The sequence below is a fragment of the Zalophus californianus genome, chromosome 8 (assembly GCF_009762305.2).
Source record: "Zalophus californianus isolate mZalCal1 chromosome 8, mZalCal1.pri.v2, whole genome shotgun sequence".
Taxonomy (NCBI): domain Eukaryota; kingdom Metazoa; phylum Chordata; class Mammalia; order Carnivora; family Otariidae; genus Zalophus; species Zalophus californianus.
In genome coordinates, this window is record NC_045602.1 from 114853900 (window position 1) to 114867892 (window position 13993).

Genomic DNA, 13993 nt, shown 5'->3' on the forward strand with positions numbered 1-13993 from the left:
CCACATCAGGCTCCCTGCTTGGCGGGGAGTCTGCTTCTCCCTCTGACCCTCCCCCCTTTCATGCTCTCTCTCTCTCTCTCTCATTCTCTCTCTTTCTCTCAAATAAATAAATAAAAATCTTAAAAAAAAAAAAGATCCAATGAAGAAACGTATGCGGAGGACCTGGCAGACAGCAAGCACCCGCCAATGATAAGCTCTCATTACTGTTGTCACTGATTTTCTGGACAACACAAGCAAGTAGAGAGTTCTAAACGTGGCATACTCACATCCAGCCAGCACACTACAGCTTCTAAAGAACATTCCACAAAGCCTGGGATCTCTCCGAGTGTCCTCTCTCCTGCAGGAAAGGAGTCTGAGGCTCTCTATGATGGTTTTTAAATAGGCCCACAAATTCTCTGACATTCCTTTCTTCAATAAATGGAGCCTAACTGCCCTCCCCTGGAGTGTCAGCTGGGCTTAGTGACTCCCTTCTAAATGAACAGAATAAAGCAGAACTGACAGTCTGAGATATCCAAGACTGGCTCAAAAGAGGCATTGTGGATTCCTCTCAGCGCTCTCTTCTGTGTCACCCACTCTGGGGGAAGCCAGCTGCCTTGTCACAAGTGCACTCAAGCAGCCCTATGGTTAGGTCCATGGGGTAAGGAACTGGGGCTTCCTGCCAAAAGCCAAATGAGTGAGCAATATTGGAAATAGAGCCTCTAGCCCCAGTCAAGCTCTCAGATGAGTGCAGCCCCAGCCAATACCTTGACTGCAACCTCATAAACAACCCCGAGTCAAGATCCCAGCTTAGCCTCTCACATATTCCTGATCCACAGACCCTGAAAAGTAATAAACACTCGTTGTTTTAAGTTGTTAGATTTGGGGGTAATAGATAACAAATACACTTTCTTTATGGCCCTGTGGTTAAAGGTCTGCTCTTCGCCAGGAAAAGAGCCCCAGTCCTGGGTCTGGTCCATCTTGGGACTACCGGAGCCACCGAAGAATCCAGAGGCCAAGGCACAAACCACCAACACTAGGCCAGGCTGCCTACGCACTCACAGGCCATTTATTTATCCAAGAGGAAGGAGGAGAGAGGATGAAGAGGAAAACTGATGCCCCAGGTGGTGGAGCTGAGGGGAGAAATGAACAGAAAGGTTCCTCCTCTTTCTCTTGCCATGGACCCCTGGGAACTCCAACTTCAGATGAGGCCTCTGAGGGTGGCTTAGGGGCCTCCAGGAGGCCTGGCAGTTGTGGTCTGGGGTCAGGATCCCCACAGGGGCAGGTCCCAGGCTCGGAATGGCTTTTGTGTATACAAAATATCTCTCTGCAAAAGGCACTGGTGGGGGAATGGTGGGGCAGCTGGGAGATTACCCCATCACAGGCAGGATCCACTGTGTCCTGAGTCTGGGTCCCAGTCCCAAGACTATCCCCAGCCTCCCTTAGAGGCTGGGACTCTGCACTCATTCCTTTCCGCTCCCTTCCCTCAGCCCAGTGGTGAGCAGGCAGTCAGCGGAGGGCCAGGTCGGGCCATGTGGCAGACACCCTCTCTTCAGGGCGAGTACATCCGGTGACCTCTAGGCCAAAAGCCCCAGTCGGGTGACTTTGGCCGAGAGGAAGGAGTGGATGATGAAGACCATGGTTTTGGGGCACGAATGCAGGTCCAGCTGCTGCAGGGTGGATGAGAGAAGGGTCAGGAGCCCCATCCAGCCTGGCCTCCAGGACAACATGGCCTCCCGCCCCCTGCACTCACAATCTCTCCTTCAGCACCCCCGAAGTCCAGGAAGAGGAGGCTGGCACCGTCATCCGAGGACATCTGCAGCTTCTCAAAGGGCTGTCGAAGCAGCACGGCTCGGGTGGCGCCGGGCTCTGCCGCCCACAGCGTGAAGCCCTTGTCGATGTGCACAGAGAGGCTGCAGGGACGGCCGTTCCACGTGCAGGCTGCGGGGGGGGGGGGGGGGGGTAGGGGCTGCTGGCACCTCAGAGACCACGAGCCCCGTGTCCGACCCTTGCCAGCAACTCCACAAAGGGGGCTTGAATACCACTCGGGATGGGAAGCTCACTGCCCGGTGTGCCATCTGTACATTCACCCTGCATCGAGTTGCCCCCACCCTCAAATACAGAAAAACGGGCGCTCAGAAAAACTATGCCCCACTTCTAGTCCCACTTCCAGCAACACCAAAAGTAGAAAGGGAATGCTTAAACTCTGCCATGTTCAGAAGGCCCACTCCCTCACTCCCTATAAAGGTATCAGTAGACCCACCAAGCATGGCCCTTGGAGACCTGAGAGACCCGTAGAATTGCCCAGTTAAATGTGAATTTCAGATAAGCAATGGAGAATTTGGACATACTTACACTAAAAGTATTTGTTGTTTATCTGAAATCCACATTTAAGTGGGTGTCCTATATTTTATCTGGCAACTGTACTCCAAGAGCCATCTCTCACATCCGCCCTGCCCCCCGCCCCACAGTGGAATCACAAAGCCAGGGCAAGTAAACCCAGGGAAAAGGGACTTACTACCTGTTGGGGCACCTGCACACCCAAAAGACAGAGTTCTTAGGGACCCTAAAGCCCACTTTATATCCCCCTCCTGAAGCACCCTGAAGAAGGAAGTTTGAATGCCTCTGGGGTCGAGAGGCTCATCACCAGAGAGGCACTCCCAGACCCACCCAGCCCACCTGTAGACACCTCCTGCACACCCTCAGCAGCCCGGTGACAGCCATCCACTAGTCGGCGGGTCCAGGTGGCCAGCTCCTGTGGTGACTCCACACTGAACAGGCGAGTGTCCACACCATGACGTGTGCCCGTGCGCAGGGCAAAAGAGAGCTCTGCATCGTAGGGCACTGCACCCTTGGAGGGGCCTGAGTGCACCAGCCTAGGGGCGGGGCAGGGGGGAGAGGGCTAAGTGTGAGGTCTCAGACAGTGGGGAATTAGGCCAAGGGAGTGCTGACCTGGGAAGGGACCCTGTGACTCCTTTACCACCTCATCAGCGAACAGGACTTCCAGCTGTGCCCTGAGAGCCTCACAGGAGCCCACCTCCTGCCACCTTCCCCCTTGCTCCCTCAGCTCTGGCCATCCTGCTGCCTTCAAACATACTGAGCACATTCTCGCCTCAGCACGTCTGCACATGCTGTTCCCTCTGTCAAATGCACTCTTCCCTGATGTCCTGCGTGGCTCACTCCCTCACTTCCTTCAGATCTTTGCTCAAATGTCATCTCTGAGAAGCCTTCCCTGACCTCCCTGTCTAAAATAGGCACTCACTAGCCTTACTTTTCATCATGATACCAGAAATTATACTTATTCTTTATTTGTTTCACTTGTTTTTTTATTGTCTTTTTCACCAAAATATCATCTGGGATATAAATTTTTGTCTAATTTGTTCACCACTCTATTCTCAGCAATTAAAGCAATGCCTGGGGGCGTCTGGGTGGCTCAGTCATTAGGCATCTGCCTTCAGCTCAGGTCACGATCCCAGGGTCCTGGGATTGAGCCCCGCGTCAGGCTCCCTGCTCGGCGGGAAGCCTGCTTCTCTCTCTCCACTCCCCCTGCTTGTGTTCCCTCTCTCGCTATGTCTCTCTCTGTCAAATAAATAAAATCTTTTTTTTAAAGATTTTATTTATTTATTTGAGAGAGAGAGAGAATGAGAGAGAGAAAGTACGAGAGGGAAGAGGGGCAGAGGGAGAAGCAGACTCCCTGCTGAGCAGGGAGCCCGATGCGGGACTCGATCCCGGGACTCCAGGATCATGACCCGAGCCGAAGGCAGTCGCTTAACCAACTGAGCCACCCAGGCGCCCAAATAAAAATCTTTAAAAAAAAAAAATAAAGCAATGCCTGGCATGTAGTAGGTGTTCAATAAACATTTGTGACCTGAATTAATGAATCACTTGATTAGTTTGGCAATCCATGACCTGCTTATTACTGGTAGACAGCTGGCTCCTGACTCATGGGCCAGAGCCCCATCCAGAGGAAGAGACATGAGCAGCAAGGGCCCAGGCACTCAGTTCGATTCCCACTTGCGTGTAACCTTGGGAGGCTTACTCCCCCTCCCTGGGCAACAGACTCAGAGCTCTGGCCCTTAGCCCCCTTTGCTCCTCACTCCACACACTGTCTCATAACTTCAGCTACCCACTAGAGCTGCTGCTGACACCCAGTTTCCCATTTTCCAGCCCAGAGCTATAAACCCACAATTCCCCAAAATTCCTACCCAAGCTCCCTATCCATCCCCCACACAATTTGCACTCAACAAAGCATCTTGCTCCAGCCTCCCCATGTTGCACTCCACCCCAGGCCCACTGCTCGCCCAGACACAAGCTCCAAACCTCCCATTCATCCATTCATCCTGGACACCTCCCTCACCCTCCCCATCTGGCAAGCACTAAGCCCAGTTAATTTTACCACCCATGTGTCTTCCAATGCAAATGCGGCCTTTCTTCTCCATCTGCTGCCTCCACCCACCTCCACCATCTCTCCTGCATGACTGCACCAGCCTCCCAGCTTCCATTCTGCCCCCTCCAGTGCATTTTCCACGTGGCAGCCACACGGATTCTTCTAAAACTCAACCAAAGGGGCACCTGGGTGGCTCAGTCATTAAGCGTCTGCCTTCGGCTCAGGTCATGATCCCAGGGTCCTGGGATCGAGCCCCACGTCTGGCTCTCTGCTCAGCGGAGAGCCTGCTTCTCCCTCTCCCTCTGCCTGCCTCTCTGCCTACTTGTGCTCTCTCTCTGTCAAATAAATAAATAAAATTAAATAAATAAATAAATAAATAAATAAATAAAACTTGACCGAAGTCACGGCGCCTGGGTGGCTCAGTCAGGTAAGCATCCAACTCTCAGTTTTGGCTCAGGTCATGATCTCAGGGTTGTAAGATCAAGCCCCGCTCCAGGGTCTGCACTCAGCAGGGAGTCTGCTTGGGATTCTCTCTCTCCTTCTCCCTCTCCTTCTGCCCCTCCCCCTGCTGGTTCTAGCTCTCTCTCTCTAAAATAAATAAATAAAGGGGCACCTGGGTGGCTCAGTCAGTTGAGTATCTGCCTTCCACTCAGGTCATGATCTCCGAGTCCTGGAATCGAGCCCCCACGTAGGGCTCCCTGCTCAGTGGGGTGTCGGGGGGGGCCTGCTTCTCCCTCTCCCTCTGCCCCTCTCCCCTTCCTGCTCTCTCTTGAGCTCTCTCATAAATAAATAAAACCTTTAAAAATTAAAATAAGGTTTTTTTTTTAAAGAGGCTTTAAAAATAATTCGAAAAACTTTTTTAAAAACACACATACTGGGCGCCTGGGTGGCTCAGTTGGTTAAGCGACTGCCTTCGGCTCAGGTCATGATCCTGGAGTCCCGGGATCGAGTCCCACATCGGGTTCCCCGCTCAGCGGGGAGTCTGCTTCTCCCTCTGACCCTCTTCCCTCTTGTGCTCTCTATCTCTCATTCTCTCTCTTTCTCAAATAAATAAATAAAATCTTTAAAAAAATAAAAAATAAAAAAATAAAAAAAATAAAAACACACATACACAACACAGGTCACCTTACTCCCAGGCTAAAACCCTTCCACTCTGCCACAACTCTTAAGGTAAGGCTACTAGCATTCCTTAATCAGGCGGGAGAGGTTCTGCAAGATCAGGCCCTGCCAACTCCCTGTCTCACTTCTCTCCATTTCCTGTATAGAGTCTACATCCTGCTTATAGCACACTCAGAGCTCTACGAACACCCCATAGCCCTTAATACTTCTGTACCTTTGACCATGTTGTTCTCTATATATAAGATGCTCTTCCCCTCTTTCTTAAATAGCAAACTTCTACTCCTCTGACAAAGTCCAGCTCAATAGCACCTCCTACTAAAGCCTTCCCCACCAGGCCAGGCAGAGTAAAGGGGTTCCTACAACTCTGTGCTAAGAAGGCTGTTCCTAGGTCAGCCTCCCCTACCAGACTGGGTGCTCCCTGAAGGCAGACCATTGGGATCAGCTCCCTGTCCCCTGAACCATGCTGCACAGATCTGGGCAGAGTAGGTGTCAATCAATGAGTGCCTAGTGGGACGTCACACTGTTCTCTTGCAAGCCCCCATTTTACAGATGAAGAAACTGAGGCCCAGACAACATGGAGACTTGCTTCAGGTCACCTGGGAAATAACTCAGGGCAGAGTGAGGCTGGAATCCCCCACTTCTGAGGCCCATTGAGAGCATCACCCCCCAACCTCTGGGTGAGACAGACACCCCTGCCTGCCCGTGGATACCTGGTGGCAATGAGGGGGGCAGTACGGGCTGGCTGGCTCAGAGCCTCACGGGTCTGGGGTAGGTGGCAGTAGAGAAGCAGCTCCTTCTCGGTCAGCAAGGCCAGGGTGGGTGCTGTGCCCCCACTGGGCAGCTGCAGGGGGCAAGGCAACAGTGAGGGGCAGCAGAGGGGGTGGGGGGTGAGAGGGCCAGGGTGGAGTGGGATGGTGCATGGGAATGTGGTTAGCTCCAGGGGAAGGGTCGAGGTGGGGGACGGAGGCCTGGCCCAGCAGGCACCTGCTCAGTCAGCCAGCCGATCTGCTTGATGTCCTGGCTCCCGGCTGTGCCAGTGGCTGCCAGCAGTGCCTGCAGCTCGTCCTTGACCCGAGGCATCAGAGCGTTGACCTGGGCCTGAACAGCAGCTGCCCACGACTTTGCACTAGCCTCATCCTTGGCCCTCAGGAAGAGGGTGTCTTGGCCATCTGCTGAGCAGATCTCCAAATACCTGCAGGCACAGACAGAGTGGAGGGGAGGACTGGTCTACTAGGCTGCAGCTGCCCAACCTTGAAATCTGGACCAAAACCCCATTCTCTGCAAAACCAGGAGAAACCGCAGGGTATCCATGAGACAATCAGGAGCGACACTCACTGCTGGGCCTCCAGCCACAACTGGGGCTTCATGGGGTCTAGAGACAAGAGACTATGACATATACACACATAGGCATATACATACAAATTAAACACATACGCACACATGTGTGATAGGAGCCAAAATCACTGTGTGAGGATTCATGATCTTGCTTTTTTTTCTCCTGGCTTCTAAGGAGAAGGATTCTCCTGCTGAGGCAGCTCCCAGCTTCTCCCTTGTGGCACGGGACCCGAGTGACATACTAATGGGGGCAGGGGCGGGGGGAGGGCACAAAAACTGGGAGGCCAAGTCAGTCTACATAAAAAGAGCTGGAGGGGGGCACCTGGGTGGCTCAGTCGTTAAGCGTCTGCCTTTGGTTCAGGTCATGATCCCAGGGTCCTGGGATCGAGCCCCACATCAGGCTCCCTGCTCCGCAGGAAGCCTGCTTCTCCCTCTCCTACTTCCCCGCTTGTGTTCCCTCTCTCGCTGTGTCTCTCTCTGTCAAATAAATAAAATCTTGAAAGAAAGAAAGAAAAGAAAGAAAGAAGGAAAGAAAGAAAGAAAGAAAGAAAGAAAGAAAGAAAGAAAGAAAGAAAGAAAGAAAGAAAGAAAGAAAGAAAGAAAGGAAAGAAAGAAAGGAAAAGAAAAGAAAAGAAAAGAAAGAGAAAAAGAAAATACACAATAAAAATGGCAGAGGAAGAGGCTGGAAGCCTGATTCATCAAGGGCATTCGTGAGTAGTGATAAAAGCCTAAACTATTTCTTAAATATGTGGAAAAATAAATCCCTCCTCTTTCTTAGCCATGGCTTATTGGCATTTCTGATACTTGCAGCCCAACGTAATCCTAACACTTAGTAAAAGTGTGAAATATTTTTCATTATATTTTGGTTACCAGATTATGTTCCTTTGACTGGGATATTTAGTGCTGATAAGGAACCACAGTTATGGGCGCCTGGGTGGCTCAGATGGTTAAGCGACTGCCTTCAGCTCAGGTCATGATCCGGGAGTCCCGGGATTGAGGCCCGCACTGGGCTCCCTGCTCAGCAGGGAGTCTGCTTCTCCCTCTGACCCTCCCCTTCTCATGCTCTCTATCTCTCATTCTCTCTCAAATAAATAAATAAAATCTTTAAAAAAAAAGGAACCACAGTTATATCCGAGTTACCTGTGTTACACATGTGCACGTGGTCAAGCACACACAGACATGCATATACACATGTAATATTAACATAAACATACACAAACACATATGCACAAATCTATGCCCATACCCATGCAAATGTTCACATATACACACAAACACTTGAATTTACATGTCAGTTCCACATGTACACATAGAAATACATGTACACACACGCTTTAGGTGATGTCTGGGATCAGGCTGGCAACCATGATTAACCTAATGTTTGGTAAGTCTCAGGAAGAACTAATTCCACCTTACCTTCACCCAACACAAAAGGCCCCTTTGGTGGAACACCTTAAATGACCTGTGAGTCACCAGTTCTTGCCTCATGTGGGCAGGCTGGGGCCGGGGCATCGAGTAGGGCTAGGGTTAGGGTTAGTAGATCTGGATGCTGAGCCTCCAGGCCAATGTTGGGCATCCGCCTGGCATTGAACATCAGCTGGAACTAGGACCCACAGCACAAGCCTTTTATGCTCATGCTACATATACACCACCCCAGATAACTGCATACCCCACTTGATCAACATATACTCCATTCAACCACCACCCTCACTCAGGCACCTATAGTTTCTAAAGCAGAGGGCTACCTGGAATGAGGCAAGTTCCATCCCTTCCTGGGTGTGTGATCTTGGGCAGGTTACTTCCTCTCTCTGTCCTCATCTACGAAGTGGGGGTGAAATAATAGGACTCTGCTCATAGGGTCGCTGCGAGAGTTAAATTAAACTGTGCTTAGTAAACACTCCATACTGTTGGCTGCTACCAATCTTACCATCAGTGAACTGTTAAGGGCTGCTCATGTGTGAAGGATGGTAACTTTCCACGGCCCTGACACGAATGTTGCTAGACGTCTAAGAACCTCGGCAGAGTTAGAAGAGACTTGAGGGGATCACTGAGTCTGGAAACTTTATTTCCCAGGGAGGAATCTAAAGGTCAGGGAGGAGGAGGGACTAGTTCAAGGAGAACCAGGACTGGAACCCAGGGCTTTTCCACAGACCAAACTCCTCCTCAGATGTGAACTGCTCAGAGGAAAAAAGAGAGAAGCCAAGCATACCATCATCCTCTTCACTCTTACATCCATTCAACAAACATTTCTTAAGCCCTACTATGTTCAGACATTGTTCTGGTCACTCGCAACACTGGGCTATCTTTCCTTTGGCCCCACCACTTGCCACCAAGGTGTATCTGTCTGAGTTGCCCCCCACCCCAGACTTACCTGGGCTCCGGGTCACTGGGGGTGCACCTCCTCGAGACATATGCCATCTTCAAGGACATGTGTTTGGCTTCACTGAGGTCCCGGGGAGGGGGGCCAGGGGAAGATGGCTGTCGCTGAAGGGGTGAAGCAGGAGGCGAATCCCGGCCAACCGAGGTCCCGCTGGCAGAGTTCTTGAAATACGGTGAGACCTCCTTCATGTATTTGACTGGTCAGAGGATAGGTCAGCAGTTACATTGTTGTGACATGGGCTCCCACGTAACACACACCACAATTGTCACTAATTCATAAGAGTTTAATTTATGTCCCATATCACCATCCTCCTCTAGATTAAAGTCTCTGACAGGGCAGTGTAGTAGAAAATACTGGATGCATGCCGACATCCATGCTCTCCTGTCTCCCCTGGTTTATAGACCAACCCATGTCCATGCCGCCTGGAAGAAAAACCACACTTTCCAGCCTCCTTTGCAGCTAGGTGTGGCCACATGACTAAGTTCTAACCAAGTAAGTAGAAGTGTTTGGGCCTCTGGGATGGCTGCTTACAGGGAATGGACAACAGGCCCAACATGGCAATGAAAGAGCACTGAGACAGGAATCAGGAGGTGTGACTGCTCTTCCACGGGCCCATTGTTTGCCTCTATTTCTTCAGCCTGCTCATCTGCAAAGAGGAGGCATGGAATGAGATAGTCCTAGGGGACCAGCTGCCAATTATCCTCCAATATAGAGATCGCCCTCCAGCATGAGACTTCCTTTTCCAAGTGCTTACATGACCAAGTCTGGCCAATAGGATGAGAGCAGAAGAGATGTGTGCTGCTACCAAGTTCTGCCTATTAAAGAAAGAGGCATGTCCTTCCTTTCCTCCTCTTTTCCCCTGACACGGTTGAGCTGGCTGGAACATAGACTGGTGAAGCACCATCTTGACCATGAGGACATGAGCCACAGTCTAAGGAAGGCTGACCAACAAAACAGAAATAAATGGATGCTGACACTCTGGAGATGCCGTGTCAGACTTGTTCTGTTACCTAAGAAAGCAAGGATTTCTATTATATATTTATAAAAGATTTTTTTAAAGATTTTTATGTATAGGGGCGCCTGGGTGGCTCAGTTGGTTAAGCGACTGCCTTCGGCTCAGGTCATGATCCTGGAGTCCCGGGATCGAGTCCCACATCGGGCTCCCTGCTCTGCAGGGAGTCTGCTTCTCCCTCTGACCCTCTTCCCTCTCATGCTTTCTATCTCTCATTCTCTCTCCCTCTCAAATAAATAAATAAAATCTTTAAAAAAAAAAAAAGATTTTTATGTATATATTTGAGAGAGAGAGAGCACACGAGCAGGGGGGTAGCAGGAGAAGGGAGAGGAACAAGTAGACTCTGCTCTGAGTGCAGAGCCCTATGTGGGACTCGATCCCAGGATGATCATGACCTGAGCCAAAACTAAAAGTCAGATGTTCAACCAACTGAGCCACCCAGGCGCCCCAGGACTTCTATTATATTTAAGTCACAGTATTTTATGGGTCTCCTGTTATAGCAGCATAGCTTGTACCCTAACCAATATAGGTACTCTTAGCTCTGACCAAACATCATTGAGTAAGTATAGTGGACACCTTCCAGAATAGCACTGTCCAACAGAGTTTTCTGTGCTTATGTAAATGTTCCATATATACGCTTTCCAATATAGTAGCCACTCACCACATGTGGCTATTGAGTACTTGAAATGTAGCTAGTACAAATGAGGAACTGAATTTTTATTTTTATTTAATCTTAATTAATTTTTTAAAATTAAATTCAAATAGTCACTTGGAGCTACTGGTGACCACACTGGAAAATAGAGTTCTAGAATAACAGCCCAGATCTACTTCTCTGCCCAACTGACCCATAAATTCATATTCTGATATGTGATCCTGCCCTTCTGGTTATGCTAGCTAGACCAAGGTGAACACCTGACCCACACTAGGCTACCCAAATTGAGACTGGGAGAGATTCTAGACGGTGTCTTGAACAAACATGAATGCTATGGGGGCAACCACCTTCTGCTGTGGGGACAGAGAAGAGGAGAAAGCTGGTTTGTAGAGAGAATTAATGGAGATGCACGTTGAGAGACAGAGGGAAGACCCTGCCAATCACCTGCTAATGCTCCAGTTTCTGATACTAGTCCTTTAGAAAGTCGAACTACCATCCCAATGGGAGTTATGATATTTGCAACCAAAACAGTCTTGAGGGTGGCCTGGACCCAGGCCTTCTTAGAAAAGGAAGATCTCACTAACAAAGGCAGCTAGAAGTGAAAGGCAATATGATGACAAGGTTGATCTGAGAAGAACCTGATAGGAGTAGAGATTCAGAAACAAGTCAGTTTTCTTGACTACCTACTTTGTGCCAGGTATTGGACTGGCCTTAGTAGATCTGCAATGGTAAACATATACACTTGAGCTACCACTTCTTTATCCCTTGCTCATGGAAGACATCATAAATCAATCATAGTGTTCTATGGGAGACATTACCCATCCATTAAGGCTGATTGGTAATAAAATATTTTGGTCATTCTTGCTATATTTATTAGAGGTGCCTGGCTGGCTCAGTTGGTAGAGCATGAGACTCTTGATCTCAGGGTCATGAGTCTGAGCCCCACGTTGGGCATGGAGCCTATAAAAAAATTTTTTTAATAAAATAAAATAATAAAATGCTATTTAAAAAAGCAGTCTAGGGCGCCTGGGGTGGCTCAGTCAGTGAAGTGTCTGCCTTCTGCTCGGGTCATGATCCCAGGGTCCTGGGATTGAGTCCCGCATCGGGCTCCCTGTTCGGTGGGGACTCTGCTTCTCCCTCTCCCTCTGCCCCTGCCCCCTGCTCATGCTTGCTCTCTCTCTCTCTCAAACAAATAGATAAAATCTTTTAAAATGAAAAAGGAGTCTAGAGGAAGGCAATTTTAGGATCGGTTCAGTGACTCAATGACATTGAATTCAGGGTAGGCCTCTCTGCCATTCTCTTGGCCTTCCCCTCATGACCACAAGATGGCTGCCATAGCTCAAGCCAATCATTCCTTACACGACAAAACCCAAAGCAGGGGGGTGATAGGCAGAAAAAGGGCTTTCTCCTCACAACTCCTTATCAGAGAAGTAAATATTCCCAGGAAGACTTATATCTCATTGGCCTGACTGGGCTCCATGCCCACTTCTAGCACAATTATTAGTAAAAGGGAACAGTTATGACTCAGACCCTATTTCCACCCAATAAAATCAGGATTCGGTTAGCAATGAAGAAGGGGAAATAGTTGGAAAGCAGGCAACCAACAGTGTCTGCCACATTTGCCCTGGCGTCCGGACTGTTCCCAATTCTGATGAGCAGCAGTCTCCTCATCTCTAAAATCAGATACTAGGAAGACAATGTGTATATCAAAGTGGTTAAAAGACTTGCCCAAGTACTGGTCTCTCTTCCCCTGGCTAGGTTGTCCCCTCTGCTGCTCTACTAAGGGGTGCCTATGCCTGCTAATCCTTGGGCAGCCTCCCATTCTCTCCCCTTAACTACCATGCCCTCATGGCCATCTGCCTTGCTAACCATCTGACTTCTGGGGTCAAAGCCTTGCCAGTATGCTCTGCCTATGAGCAGACCAGCCAGGAAGGGGTGAAGAAGCAGTTACTGGCCCAGCTCCCTGGAAAAGCCAGATAAGAAGCTATTTCTATCACAGGAGACTGTCTCTCAGGCTTAGACAGGATCCAAGGCAAACAGCAGTGAAAGCAAGAGGGAGTAATAAACCCTACGAGGGTTGGAAGAGCAATTAAGTTGAAAACAAGAGCAGGTTTTCTTAAAAGAATTAAGCCTAGGTCTGAAGTTTGGGAACTAGGACTAAAAATGACTCAATGACTCATCCTCATCATTACAGCAGTGACTTATCCCAGGACTGACTATTGGATTATGTCTCAAGGGGCAATGGAGGTGGGCCACATCACAGCCTAAATGATAGCCAAACCATTCCCCCCTTTTCTCTTTGCTAACAGAATCCTGAGCCCTACTGGCTGGGCTTCTTCCCAAACAAGGAAGAAAACCATGATTGGTCAAAGCTAATCCTGATCTTTCCATCCCTCTTGCTTGTGATTGGTTCAGAAAGGGGCAGATGATACAATTCTGGCCAATGAGAAGTGAGGGAAAGTACACTCCCTTCCCTTTCTCTCCTCTCTCTAAGCCTTTACAAGTTGCTGGGAGGGGAGTTGGTCCTAGAATAACGATAGTCACTTTTTGAGCACAAGGATTGGGGTCCACACATTGAGGATGTTGAAGCCTTAAACTAATCTACCCTGTAGCCATGCTGCTTTTAGGTATTCTGGGAAAAAACTCATTTCCTTCCATGTCTAAACCCCTTTAAACTGAGTTCCTATTACTTACAGACAAAAGCATCCTGATTAATACAGCCTCCCCACGCCCCACCCTGTATGGGGAGGGGGGATACAACTGATACATACCCCTACTGTCACTAGCCACACCCCTCCCCTGCACAAAGTTCTGCTCTGGCTCCCCTGCACCTTTCATCAAAATCCAAGGCTCTCCAGGACCTGAGCCCTGCCTACCTCTCTGGCTTCATCTCCTGCCACATCCCTAATCTCACCCTCTAGTCTGATCATCCTGGCCTCTTCAGAGCTCTCAGAAGCTGTATGAATTTCCAAACTTGTATACCTTTGAAAATGCAGTTCCCGCTGCACAGAATGCCCTTAGCACATAGCTTATTTTTTTTAACGATTTCTATTTATTTATTTGAGAGAGAGTGTGTGTGTGCTCGATAGCAGGGGGGGCTGAGGGAGAAAGAGAAAGAATCTCAAGCAGACT

General features: G+C 49.4%; 1 protein-coding gene across 1 annotated transcript in view; it reads right to left on the reverse strand.

Annotated features, from left to right (window-relative positions):
• Nucleotides 1-1027: 1027 nt before the first annotated feature.
• The window catches only part of SNTA1 (syntrophin alpha 1), a 29230-nt gene continuing 16264 nt past the window's right edge, over nt 1028-13993 (reverse strand). The window contains exons 3-8 of the mRNA XM_027624096.2: nt 9189-9393; nt 6467-6674; nt 6193-6323; nt 2656-2852; nt 1730-1917; nt 1028-1646 (exon numbers count right to left, since the gene is read on the reverse strand). Coding sequence (XP_027479897.2) covers nt 1554-1646; nt 1730-1917; nt 2656-2852; nt 6193-6323; nt 6467-6674; nt 9189-9393 — 1022 coding nt within the window. The 3' untranslated portion in view covers nt 1028-1553. The remainder of the gene's footprint in view (nt 1647-1729; nt 1918-2655; nt 2853-6192; nt 6324-6466; nt 6675-9188; nt 9394-13993) is intronic.